We start from the raw sequence: 14,085 nt of genomic DNA, 5'->3' as shown, positions 1-14,085 counted from the left end.
ATGCAAAGTTATGTCGACCGCCTTCGCAAGTTAAATGTTGACTTCGGTGAAGACTTGGCGATCGACATGGTGCTTCACTCTTTGCCTCCAATGTACAACCAATTTAGGATGACCTACCACATGAACAAAGAAGAGGTCACCCTAAGCAAACTCCAAGGTCTCTTGAGGGTCGCTGAGAGCAACTTCAAGGACAAGTCTGTTGCACCTACTCCCAATCCGTCCGCTGCTCCTGTCTTGGCTATTGGTCAAGGGAAGGGAAAGAAGAGGAAAGCTTCATCGAATAACTATCGCAAGGTGAAAGCCCGAGATGGTGCCTCTTCTAGTGGGACCAAAGTTGATCCCTCTAAGCCCTGCTCCAACCCAAAGGAGGCAGAGTGCCACCACTGCCACAAGATAGGACATTAGAAGAGAAGCTGCCCGGATTACCTGCAAGCGATCAAAGAAGGAAAGATCAAGCCATCTTTCGCAGGTATACACACAATCAAATCTAATGATTCTAATCATGCTATTTCTTGGGTTCTTGATACCGGTTGTGGTTATCACATTTGTTCCAATGTGCAGGGACTAAGAAGAAGTAGGGATGTAGAGCAAGGAAGGATCAATCTAATCATGGGGAACAAAAGATCATCGCCTGTGACCAAGATTGGAGTGTATTCTTTAGTGCTTAGGAATAGTTTGGTTTTAGATTTGAACAATTGTTGCTATTCGCCAGAAATGGCTAGAAACATCATTTCATTTCATGGTTTATATAGACAAGGATTTAGATTTTCTTTTAATAATGAGAATGGTTCTATTTTGGCTTATCTAAATGGTGTCTTTTACTTTGAAGCTATACCATGTAATGGAATATATGAAACTGTTATGATTGTTGATAACTTAGGAAATGATGTTTTGAATATTGATTCTTCCACTAGTATGGATAAAGCATCCTTGTGGCATTGTCGTCTTGGACACGTCAACAAGAAACGCATAGCGCAACTCCAAAAGGATGGAGTGTTGGAGTCATTCGACCTTAGGGAAGATGACACATGCGAGTCTTGTTTACTTGGAAAGATGACTAAGTCACCCTTCACGAGTACTTGTGAAAGCGGTGAGGGACTATTGGACCTAATACATACCGATGTATGTGGACCCTTTAGATCAACCACGAAGGATGGGAACCGCTTCTATGTGACTTTTACCGATGACTATAGTAGATATGGGTATATCTACTTAATCAAGCAAAAATCAGACACCTTTGAAAAGTTCAAAGAGTTCAAGAATGAAGTGGAGAATCAATTGGGCAGGAAAATCAAGATGCTTCGATCCGATCGAGGAGGAGAGTACCTAAGTCTTGAATTCCACGATTATCTCAAGGAGTGTGGAATAGTTTCGCAATTGACGCCTCCTAGGACACCGCAGTTGAATGGAGTGGCAAAAAGGCGTAATCGAACCTTATTGGATATGGTTCACTCTATGATGAGTCGTGCTTCACTACCTATCTTCTTTTGGGGGTATGCCTTAGAGACTGCCGCCCATATCCTTAACCGAGTCCCTACTAAGAAGGTTGCCAAAACACCTCACGAGATGTGGACAGGGAAAGCTCCTCGTTGGCACATATCAAGGTTTGGGGTTGCGAGGCTTTCGTAAGACGAGATACTCACGACAAGCTTGAACCTCAAAGTGAGCGATGTATTTTCATCGGCTACTCGCAAACATCCTTTGGATATATCTTCTATAGACCGAAAGACAATGTTGTCTTTGTTGCGAGGAGAGGAGTTTTCCGAGAGCGAGAACTCATAAGCCAAGGAGACAGTGGGAGGCAAATCGAACTTGAAGAGATTCAAGAGTCGATAGATGAAGGAACCTCTACCGCTGGCATTCAACCCGAGGAGGAAACTCCGGTTGAACCTATTGATGAATCCTTACCTCTCAGACGTTCCGATAGAGTTAGAGTTCAACCCCAGTTTTATGGTTTTCATATTACTACCGAAGGGGACACGTATATTAGTGATGGTACACTAGTAAATCTTGATGAACCTAATAGCTATAAGGAAGCCATGGCAGGCCTGGAGTCTGCGAAATGGAAAGAGGCAATGGATAGCGAGATCCAATCCATGCACGATAACCAAGTTTGGAATTTGGTTGATTATGTGCCCGAACGTAAGACCGTTGGGTGCAAATGGATCTTCAAAAAGAAGACCGACGTGGATGGGAACGTACACACATATAAGGCACGATTGGTCGCGAAGGGCTTTACTCAAACTCCCGGGGTTGACTATGATGAGACCTTCTCACCAGTTGCGAAGATTAAATCTATTAGAGTGATGCTAGCAATTACCGCATTTCATGATTATGAGATTTGGCAAATGGATGTCAAGACCGCTTTCCTTAACGGAAAGTTGGCTGAGGATGTTTACATGGCTCAGCCAGAGGGGTTTGTGGATCCGAAGCATCTGAATAGAGTGTGTAAGCTTGAGAAGTCCATTTATGGACTTAAGCAAGCGTCTCGCAGATGGAATCTTTGCTTCGATGAGAAAGTCAAAAGTTTGGATTTGTACGAAGCGAAGACGAATCTTGTGTATATGTCAAAGCCAGTGGGAGTATAGTAAGCTTTCTCGTTCTATATGTCGATGACATATTACTCATAGGAAACGACATCCCGACTCTGCAGGAGATCAAGTCCTGGCTCGGGAAGTGTTTCGCTATGAAGGACCTCGGAGAGGCTTCTTACATTTTGGGAATAAGGATAGTAAGAGAAAGAAGTAAGAGACTAATTGGACTTAGTCAGAATACTTACTTAGAGAAGGTACTAAAACGTTTTAGTATGGAAAACTCAAAGAAGGGAGAACTACCGATACAAGGAAATGCCAAGTTGAGTAAGACTCAAAGTCCGAGTACCGAAGCTGAGATAGCAGAAATGAGCCAAGTACCATACGCTTCCGCAGTTGGCTCAATCATGTACGCTATGACTTGTACTCGCCCTGATGTAGCCTTCGCTTTGAGCATGGTTAGCAGATATCAAGGGAACCCTGGCAAAGCACATTGGATTGCGGTGAAGAACATCCTTAAGTACCTTCGGAGGACGAAAGAATGGTTCTTAGTCCTTGGAGGGATTGATGACTTGAAGGTGCAAGGGTATAGTGACGTCAGCTTTCAGACCGACAGGGACAACTACCGTTCGCAGTCGGGCTGGGTCTTTACCCTAAATGGAGGAGCAGTGACATGGAAGAGTTCCAAGCAGGAAACCGTAGCTGATTCAACGTGCGAATCAGAGTACATTGCAGCGAGCGAAGCGTCGAAGCGTCGAAGGAGGCAATATGGATAAAGAACTTCATTGGTGATCTTGGAGTTGTGTCGGCCATAAAGGAGCCCATGGAGATTTTCTGTGATAACGAAGGTGCGGTTGCCTTGACCAAGGAACCGAGGTATCATGGTAGATCTCGACATATCGACAGAAAATATCACTTCATTAGACATCGTGTAGAAGAAGGACAACTCGTAGTGAAGAGGATATCATCAGAAGATAACCCAGCAGATCCGCTTACGAAGGGACTGAGTAGGGTTAAGCACTTGCAGCATGCTAGGAGTATTGGGCTGAAGGATGATATTAGTATAGATTAGATAGTATTAGAAACGTATAATAGATAAATGTAATTAACATTTGATTATTAAATAAAGGAGTTTTATTTATGAGTAAAGTTACTGTCACATGTTAATTGTTTAACTATTGTTTCACTTTGCATGTTTTGACTTCCAGAATAATTGAGTTTATTAGGAATAATCGAATTATTCAAATGATCCACAATCGTTCATATGTTGGGAGTAGATATGAATGAAGATTGTCATGAATTGGTGTGTAGAATGTCTAAATGGTGTTAGACATGGCAAGGGTTGCTGCAACGTTCATGAGTGCTTATGAACTGGTTTTGAGCATTGGAATAAACCCGCGCTTGCTGGAATCACCTTATGGAATACGATATAAAAGGTGATCGCAAGACGATAATATCATATAGTCTTAAAACCTAGATATATGATTTATTATTTGTTAATTGATTGTGCATTGATAATGCGAAAACGCATTAGTAACTTGGTGTTATAAAACGCATTGTTGTGTATAGTTGGTTAATGAATAAGTAAATGCATATAAGTCGAAGTTTATCTGTAAATTTTATCCTAAGAGGGTAGAAGAGATATCTTGGCCACTCGATGATTTGATTTGACTTATGTGCCGGGCCCGGTCAGAACTAAATTGATGTGTTTGATTAAGTTCTATGTCAAATAAATCGGAGATCGAGAAATCAAATGCTTGACTAACCATTCAATAGGATTGTCAGCATGATATCTAACAGAGGACTGTAAGATCCCTTATCTAAAGGACAAGATTGATTAGATCAGAGTTGACAGCGTCTTTGAGAGCTACGATTGCAAACCGAATTGTACTTGTATAGTTACTAGACTTATCCAAGTGGGAGACTGTTGGAATAGTGTCTAAGGCTGCAACTATATTAGGCAAGTATTTGATCCGGTTGTGCATGGTCCTTTTGGGTTGCCTTCACCATAGCAACTTGATGGATGACTTGTTAAGAGAGAGTAAATATTATAAGGAATAATATATGGTTATTTGATTAATATAAGTCATAAATTAATTGGAATTAATTTGGTGACTTAAAGAGATTAATTAAATAAAGGGGTATAAACTGTCAATTGTTTGATAGTTAAACTTTAGACTATAAATCCATTGGGATATGCTTTGGACGAATTCTATGAGATATAGGATAGCTAAAATCATCCAAAGGTTTATCTATGGAATGGATTTGGATAGCCTTAAGAGAAGATTATCCAATTAGGGTTTAGGTTGTAACCCCTAAGGAGTCTACAAGTATAAATAGACCCTAGGGGTGAGGGAATTCGACACACCATAAAAAGTAGATACACTCTAGCCGAATTCCTCCCCTCTCCTCTCTCCTAAATCATCTTGCTTGCTATTGGTGTTTGTAAGCCATTAGAGGAGTGACATTTGTGACTCTAGAAGCTCCAAGACAACAAGATCAACAAGGAATCCAAAGGTATGATTCTAGATCTATTTCAATGTTGTTATTTAACCTAATTAGCCATTAGAAGTCTTGGATTCAAAGCATGTTTAATTAGAAAGCCTTTAGGGTTTTGCATGCACACATAGGAAAGTTCTTATGGCTAAAACCCATCACATAGAAGGCCCAATAACATTCATAATTACCCCTTGGGCCCAAAATCATGTTAATGGGTCACAAAGGCCCAATAAATATGTATGGAACTTTCAAGCCCAAAGGATTTAATGTTTACTTGTTGTGGGTATAGTATAGTTGTCAGAATGTTAAATTGAACAATTGTTAAATTTTTATCGATACGAGTCTGATATTCGGAATTTATGTATATTTATCTTGCCATTTGTCATAAGTTCTGGTTTGGTATTTTTGACCCAAATATCTTAATTAATAAAATAATTGACTCAAAATATTGGTTTGACCATTCCAGCCCATCTTGGATAAAAATGACAATTTTAGCCCTTTATATATATATATATATATATATATATATATATATATATATATATATATATATATATATATATATATATATATATATATATATATATATATATATAAATACATTTTAGGCCCTAAAACCATTTTCTTATCATTTTTGACCGATAGACTTTGTTTATGTGGTGGTTTTAGCTCAAATTTTACTTTTATCAGTTTCATCCCTTCCAGAAAAGTTATTTATGGCTAAAGTCTAAACTTTTTGCAACTTTTACAATTTTGGCCCAAAATCCAAAAACTTTACATTTTTTATCCTTTTTGGTAAAGAAAAACATTATAACCCCTAAAATGATTTTGTTTACCCCTTTCTATCCCCTGTTTTGAGGAATTTTTCTTTTTAGCCCTTTGAAAATCAGATTTTTCGCAACCTTGGGCTTAATGGGTCGAAAAGCCCAAAAATTGGCCCATTGAGCTATTATTTACATTTCAAGTCCTTTGAAGAGCATAATTGTCACAAAAAGATTTATTTTAACTATTTGGACTCTTTTTCCCCTCAATAAAACCGTGAATAGCAACCTTTCCACCAACTTTTGTTTATTTGACAATTTAAGCCCCAAAAATTTGTTTTATGTTACAATGTGTCTATTTTAAATCTTAGAGCGTATTTTTCTTGACTTGTTTAGTGTGGTATAACTTAGATCAAGTTTGTTTTACTTCTTATGCCATAGATCTCAATATTTCTACTCTTTTTGTTGCATATTTACAACATAAACACATACAATCACACATACATGCATAAAATCATACATAGCACACACATACACATAGATCTACACATTTTTAGTTGTATATCTCCCCCATAAAACTAGTAAAAACCGAAAAAAGAGGGGTATGAACCCACCTTGAGTTTGTGGTTTCGGTTTTGATGAAGAATAGAGGAAGTTTGATGTTATTCTCAGCCTAGCAAGCTTCTTGGAGGATTTTTGAGTTAGATGTGCTCTAAGAGGCAAGATCACAAATTTTATATGAGATAAGGGGGATTGTTGATGAAATGAAGAAGATATGTTATGAATCAAAGCAATAACTTACGAAGGATGTGAATTACTTGATGAAAATCCTGTGATTTCTAGCCAAATTTTCGAGATCTTCAAAGAAGAAGAGGATGATCTTGAGAGTAGTTTAGAGAGAATTTGTAAGGTGTGTGTGTGTGTGTGCTTGGTGTCTTCTGCTGAAGGAAAAGAGAGAGTGTAAGATGACTAGTCTAGATACATGTTGGTCCATGCATGTGTGCATGGTGTGTAATAAGGAGGTGGCACCTCCTAAAGTCAACCCTTCTCTTATTATTATTTTTTTTGTTTTCTTTTTGGACCGAGAAAAGGGAAGAAAGAAGAGAGTTTTGGGCCTTTGGTGCTTAATTCCATCGTATGGGCCCATTTTTGATGATTTTTGGCCTATTTGGCTCCTATGATGAATTACGGCCCAATTTGGCAAAAATAATGAGTTTCATAGCACATTAAATTTAATTAGGTTAGTTATGGCCCAATATGGTCCATTAGGGTATTTTATTTCATTCTAGACCCAATGTGGCCTAAAATGTTAAAATAAATGGAAGTTGATCTAATTAGAGCCCATTTAAGAGTTCTAAGCCCAAAATAGTCAAATTGGAAGCTTATTGGCCCATTAGGCCCAATAAGGAAATCCTAGTCCATAATGGACTTAAACCGGGATTTCTAGGGTTTCCAATTTTTTGTTGACTATTTGAAGTGCTTGTATAGAGTGTTTGATGGATAATTTGTTGTTATTGAATAAACATCATACATGCTTTCACATTTTTGGTTCACAAAGGTTGTCATTGTTGTTGTTACAAGCATCAAAATTCCTAGTTGTGACATTATGATAGTAACAAATATCATATTTCCCTAATTTTATTTCTCAGTTTTCATTTCTAATTTATAAGGAATGTCATATTTAGCTATCTAATTATCATTTTTCTGTATTTGATCGATAAGCTCATAATAATTTCCGAGCTTTGTTTTTTGTAAAGATTTAGTGAATCAATATAAGTAAATTGATTTTTTTGAAAAAAAAAAAAAAAAAAAAAAAAAAAAAAAAAAAAAAACTTACACAACTCTATACTTCTTTACTTCTTTCTTTAAATTGATGTTGTGTTGTTTATGTTGATTTACAAAAATCAAGGGCATGGACAGTTAATGAAATTAAGAAATAACAATGTACATTCATTATTTTATACCGTACTGCAACATATTTTGCTATTATACGTTTGTAAATAGGCGAATTGTAGAGAGAATATCAACATATTTTACTGTTGCTATCAACAAATAAATTGTCCATGCAAGAATATATACATAAGAAAAATCAAATTACTATGTAATCCTTTCTATCGATAACAAGCACGAAGTGACGAAAATGATCGGAGCTATCTAAATCCATCCTCGCAAAGCGGGACTCCTCATCAAGTTATAATTATAACTAGTTTACTTTAGATGAAAGCATTGTGCAGAACCTTATGACCAACATAATTAGATTTAGATAAACGAAAAATGTAGCATAAAATAATCATTTCAAATGGCTTTGGGGTTTTAGTCCAAACTCTGACTTTTTTGGCTCCGTGGTCCTTTTGAGCTAGTTTGGTTGCAGATTTGGTCCCTTGGTAAACTAAAATGACTTTAATACCCTTGGGAATTTATTTTCGATTTCTAAATTCATTTTTTTTTAAGTTTTAATAATTATTTATTCATTTTAATAATTAAAAAATAAAAGGGCTCTCTCTTTCTCTCTCTCTCTCTCTCTCTCTCTCTTGTCCTTTTCACAAAACAAGAAATTAAAAATAAACTAAGAAATATTCACTCCTTCTAATCTTTTCGGTCTTCAAGAAAGAATCAAACTAAAACCAAAAAGATATCTAGAATCATGTCCATCAACAACAAGCATCTGATTTCATTTTTGAAAATAATCGTTCCTAGCATCATAAATTTGATTTCTCACCTCTCAAACACTCAATTCATACAACATAGATTAACTCACACACTTCAAAATCATGTCATTAGGATGAACCCAGTAGGCAAATCGAGTATGCATCAAAAATTAAAACCAAATATCTCAAACTCATAGGGTACACCAAAAACCTGCAACTCAAGTATGTGTATGTAACAGTGTGAGTGAGTTTGATGTGAAGACAATCAGGCAAAGATTCTAATTATCAAGCTTACTGAACCTTTGATCTTGATCTCGGTCTCCCCTACCCCCTTTCTCTCTCAATTCTAGGAAATTAAGAAAATTGAATTAGTGCACCATTCTATCTACATTTTCTTATAGATAGATCTAGGAGAGAAGTGGAAATGGTAGTTTGATTGAGAATCGATCGCCACCATGGTTGATTGATGTTTAAGTATATCCATCCATATCGCCACCATCTTCATACACCACCACTGGAGAAGAAGAAAACCTTAAGCTCGTCACCGCTACCAGATCTGCAAACGAGATACTCGGGTCTGAAAACGAGGTCCTTAGATCTGAAAGTCATCATCTCCTTGAGCTCGCCTCTGCTAAAAGAGAAGACCTAGCAGGCGGCGACGTTAGGGCTTGCTTTAACAGGAGGAGCTCGTAATCTGAGGAGGAGATCGGAGACCCATGCACTCGATCTGATTTTCTCTTCTTGAAGGTGTTCATCCTAAAAGCATTCATCAGATTTGATTTTGTGTGTGTGGAGAAGAAGGAGATGGTGGAGGTTACCAGAAAAATCAATTTACAGGGAAAGGAGGTGAAGGACACGGTGGTAGTGGCGGACGGTAGTTGAAGTGTGTATGTGTTCTTGAGTCTATGTTCATGAATATGAATATGTGTTCTTTCGTTTGTATTTGCACACACACACACACACACACAGAGGTGGGCCCCTCTTTTTTATTATTAAAATAAATAAATAACTATTAAATTTTAGAAAAATGAAAGAAAAATGTAAAATAAATACCCCAAGTGTATTAAAGTCATTTCAGTTTATCGATTGACCAAATCCGCAATGAAACTAGCTTAAAATAACTACGAAACCAAAAAAGTCGGGGTTTGGACTAAAACCCAAAAAATATGCATACCACAAGGATCGTTTTTGCAATTGTCTTATAACTAGTTTACTTTAAATGAAAGCATTGTGCAGAACCTTATGACCAACATAATTAGATTTAGATAAACGAAAAATGTAGCATAAAATAATCATTTCGATTTTTCAATGGACAATTCTGATAAGTTCGACAAAAAATAAAGTGTTCACATCATAAATATAAAACATTTTGACATTTCTAAGACACAATCAGATAATAAAGCATTAATAACTGGAATCTTTATTGATCGAACAAGAAATACTAGATAAAAGAGTTAGCGTCTCTATGGTTTGGTCAAAATTTCACATTTGGTCCTTAACCTTTTTTTGCACTCAGATCCTCTCTATGGTTTGATTTCGTTGCGATTTTCCTCCCTATGGTTTAGTCAAAATTGTGAGTTTGGTCCCTAATTTTATGTATGTAAATGACAAAAAACGCAACAAAATCAAACCATATGGACTATCCGAGTGCAAAAGAAAATTTAGGGACCAAACATGAAATTTTAACCAAAGCATAGGGACGATTTCAGTAATTTACTTTAGATAAAATAAGCAATACAAACAAAATGAGCTTGATAAAATAAGCAATACAAACAAAATGAGCTTATTGTCTGACTTATAAGATACAAGATATCTCGAAATTACAAATTACATATTTATTTGAAACAAATATTAGCAAAACATAAACTAAGGCCTTTCGTGTCAACGAAATACGCCGTGATCAAACAAAAAAACATATTATACATGTATTAATACGTATAATCTGATCATATCCTAATGTTTATGTTGTTTACGGTATAATTCGTGTGGCGAGCAACATGATTAATCATTTGAATGTATTATCAGAAGTGAAAATTGATTTTTTGAGCTTTTGGGCTTCAGTAGGCACTTTGACATTGGTTGCCAATCCTATGATTTCAAGAAATCGTATGATATACCAAGAAACATCTAGTTGCCACCATTCTAATCCATGTCGAGCTGAATTCTCAAATGCATGATGATTATTATGCCATCCTTCTCCAAAAGTAAGCACTGCCACCCACCTTCATGATATTTGGACAATCGATTACGCTAATGTTTATTATACTTATTACATTAAGACATTTGAGATACATACCAGTTGTTTCTGGAGAGATCACCGGTGTTCCAAACTTGGTTTCCCCAAATGTGACAAGCAGAATTCACCAGAAATGTGAGATGATAAACCCATATGGTTCTAACACCCTGTATACATCATGCATAAATATTAAAAATTAAATGAATTTTATGTCATATTAAACACAATTGATACATATGATTTTCCTATAGTTATATTTTTGTCAATTTCTGTTTAAAACCAAACTGTCTACCAAAAATCATCAATCAAATTTGAGATACTTTCTCATACAACTACAAATGCAAAAGCAACATATAATTAATCCATATAAATACAAATGCAAAAGCATATATCTACTTATTCAAATATTTTAAAATGTATACAAAACATAATCATTGTCGCGAAGGGGTCTACATGCAGGTGAATATCATGTATATCCTTGATCGTTATGTAGCCTAAAATAAACAATAAAAAAATTTATCGTAGTGTCTTTATAAGTTAAAAAGAAAAAAAAAAAAAAAAAACTTTGATACATTAAGTATCGTAGTCAAACTTTGCAGTCGCGTCACCATTGTTCTCGTATAGGCTAGTTTTGGCAAAATCATACAAAGTTACCAATTTTGATCCATTCCCCTATAAAGAAATCAATTTTTTATTATACCGACCTCCAAAAGGGTCACGTATATACTAAAAACCAAAATGTATCATATATAAAAATAAAAAATGTATGAAAAAGAAGTGTTAACATATTGTAATGCCTTTAACTTGTCCCATTGCACAGTTTCAACCCACTTGTTGAATATGTGCATGTGGTCTCTTTCAACTAAACCTGTCCTTTTGTATCGGTTATTAAAATTATATATAAAAGATAAGTTACAAAAAAGACTTATTCAAATGAGATATATCATAAATCAATGACGTATGCAGAATCTAAAACTCGAATATGAATAAGATTATTATACCAAGCCCCAAACGAAGTACGGAAAGCCACCCCAAGCATACAAGACAGCCCCGCATCCTATTATATGCCACATGTACGTTTTTCGTATAAACATATAGAACGGCTGTTTTTTTAAATCTTCTACATTTTTCCGTTCCTTATACTGCATTAAACAAACAAAAAAACATTATAATATAATTATACGACTTTTTAAATCTCATAGCACGTGAGATTCGATTACAAAACGGTAACAACAATATATATATACAAATGCTTAATCATAAAGTAAAGATTAAATAATTAAAGGATCAATAAAGGGATCAAATGGGAATATTGATCATGGAATACCTTTTCAAGAATGTATCCGCTGTCAAAAAGCCAGCCCATATGACTAAACCAGAACCCATTAATGGGTGAATGTGTATCTTTATTCGAATCGACAAACTGGTGATGATATCTATGCATGCTCACCCAAAATATCGGATCTCTCTGCATGAATATATATATACTCGAATAAAATTAAAGATTATTATTATATAATATATAAATGATTGAACCAATGACTAACCTGAGCGGCTAGGACCCCGAAATAAACACATGTGTACTCGAGCCATTTTGGAAGTCTGAGACTATGGTGGGCTAGAAGCCGGTGATAAGAGAGAGTTATGCCCACAAGTCCGGTTAACAAGTAACCAATGAATGCGACGGAAAACGCATCCCAGGTGAACGTAAAAGGTGCAAAGAGTGCAAGAACATGAACAAAAGTAACCCATAACGCCACCTGGATGTCAATCGTCCGCCACTTTCGACCCCAAAAGTTGTTTCTGGTGCCTGTGATTACTACGTCGGAAAATGGTATTTTCCGGCTAACCGATTGCTTTCCACCGTCGGAGTCGGCGACTGACACCAATAAGTTTCTCATATTGTTGTTATATTGCGGTAAGTAGTTTGTGCGGTTCTCGTGGGTATATATAGCGGAATTTTAGGGTTCAAGTGGGGTTAGTTAAATAAATATGAAATTAGTTTATCACCCCTGAGTAATAGTTTTTTACGAAGAGCACCTTGTTAATGTTAGTTAAGGATGTGAATGTACACAAATACCCTCGTGTGGAATATTGTGGAAATGGTAGTGGGAAATCGAGTATGATTTAATAAAGGGTAAATCTAAATCTGTGAATTAAAAACTAAACTCACGAATCATGATGATTAATGAATGTCTCGCTTCAATTCAACCATGAGTGTCGTTGATTTTTGTTTCGTTATTTTTATCCTAATATTATTCTGTTAAATAAGTTTTAAGAAAAATAAAACTTTAAATTCCATCATTAAATTTGTTCATTAGAACTTGTTTTATAATTTCAACGTAAACATTCAAAATTTGTCTTCTTTAAATATTACAATAGTATATATGTCCCGTCTAATTTATAAACATTATATTTATCATTCATTAACTTTTAAGATATTATATTTGTTCAATTCTTTATTTTTAACATTTATAATAATTTTAAATTATTATTTTTATCAATTGGCTATTATATTGTAAAATCAGTTCTTTTGAAAACTATAAAAATTGCATTTGAAAAAAAATATATATAAAATAAATGTTGTTTGGATTTTTGTTATTATACTCTTATTATAAATCTAAGTTTAAAATATTATTTATACATTTTATAAATTTTCAGAATATCATATTTATTCAAATTATAAATTTAATCAATTTTAATAAGTTAAAATATATAAATAAGTAAATAGTTAATTCATATTGAAACAATTCCATACTTTTATCGTTCTTATTTTTATTATTGAAACTTGAAAATGTAAGATTAAAATATTTCTTTATTCTTAATGTTGCTCCAAAACTACTGAAAAGACTTCTCATAAATATGAAAAGAAGCATCAACAAAAAATGTTCATTTGAGTGTTTGGGGTTTTTCGAAATTGACAATAAAAAATTAAAATTCCTTGTTTAAAAGGATAGGGATAAGAAGTCGTGAGAAAGCTTGGTGTTCCGATTCTTTCAATATATCTTTACTATCTTATAAAAGAAATCTAACTATTTCTAAAAATAGATTGATTATAATAATATTATTTTTTTAAAACGTCCAAATGATGAAGCTGATAGTACAAGTAACCATTAATAAAATAATATTAAATTTTAACCACATTTTGAATTCAAATATGTATCATCAAATCTCCTTATATTTCTCAACAATTTGATATGGTTCCCTCAAATCCCGGATTCATTCAAATTTTGAACCCTTTTAGATATCCTTAAATTTAGCATGTTGATTCAAATATCCCTCCAATCGCATATACCTCTTTGTTCCATCCTCTGCTATAAAGTCCACCGTCCAGGAACAAAAAATGACTTCATCTCCCAAATAACATCATAGTTTGATTATTTTGTCTTCGACATGTACTTTCTTTTGTA

The 14,085-nt window shown here is 34.8% G+C and overlaps 1 protein-coding gene across 1 annotated transcript; it reads right to left on the bottom strand.

The window, feature by feature from the left end:
• Positions 1-10,171: 10,171 nt before the first annotated feature.
• LOC145042720 (palmitoyl-monogalactosyldiacylglycerol delta-7 desaturase, chloroplastic-like) lies at positions 10,172-12,612 on the bottom strand. Its single transcript, XM_078991192.1, has 5 exons — positions 12,223-12,612; positions 12,003-12,143; positions 11,677-11,817; positions 10,736-10,842; positions 10,172-10,661 (listed from the first exon to the last, which is right to left on the bottom strand). The coding sequence occupies exons 1-5, from the start codon at positions 12,574-12,576 to the stop codon at positions 10,445-10,447; spliced, it is 960 nt and encodes a 319-aa protein (XP_078847318.1). The 5' UTR covers positions 12,577-12,612; the 3' UTR covers positions 10,172-10,444.
• Positions 12,613-14,085: the final 1,473 nt, after the last annotated feature.

This window comes from Lactuca saligna, chromosome 4, assembly GCF_052625555.1.
Source record: "Lactuca saligna cultivar CGN05327 chromosome 4, ASM5262555v1, whole genome shotgun sequence".
Taxonomy (NCBI): Eukaryota; Viridiplantae; Streptophyta; class Magnoliopsida; order Asterales; family Asteraceae; genus Lactuca; species Lactuca saligna.
This window is presented reverse-complemented; position numbering and strand designations above follow the sequence as displayed.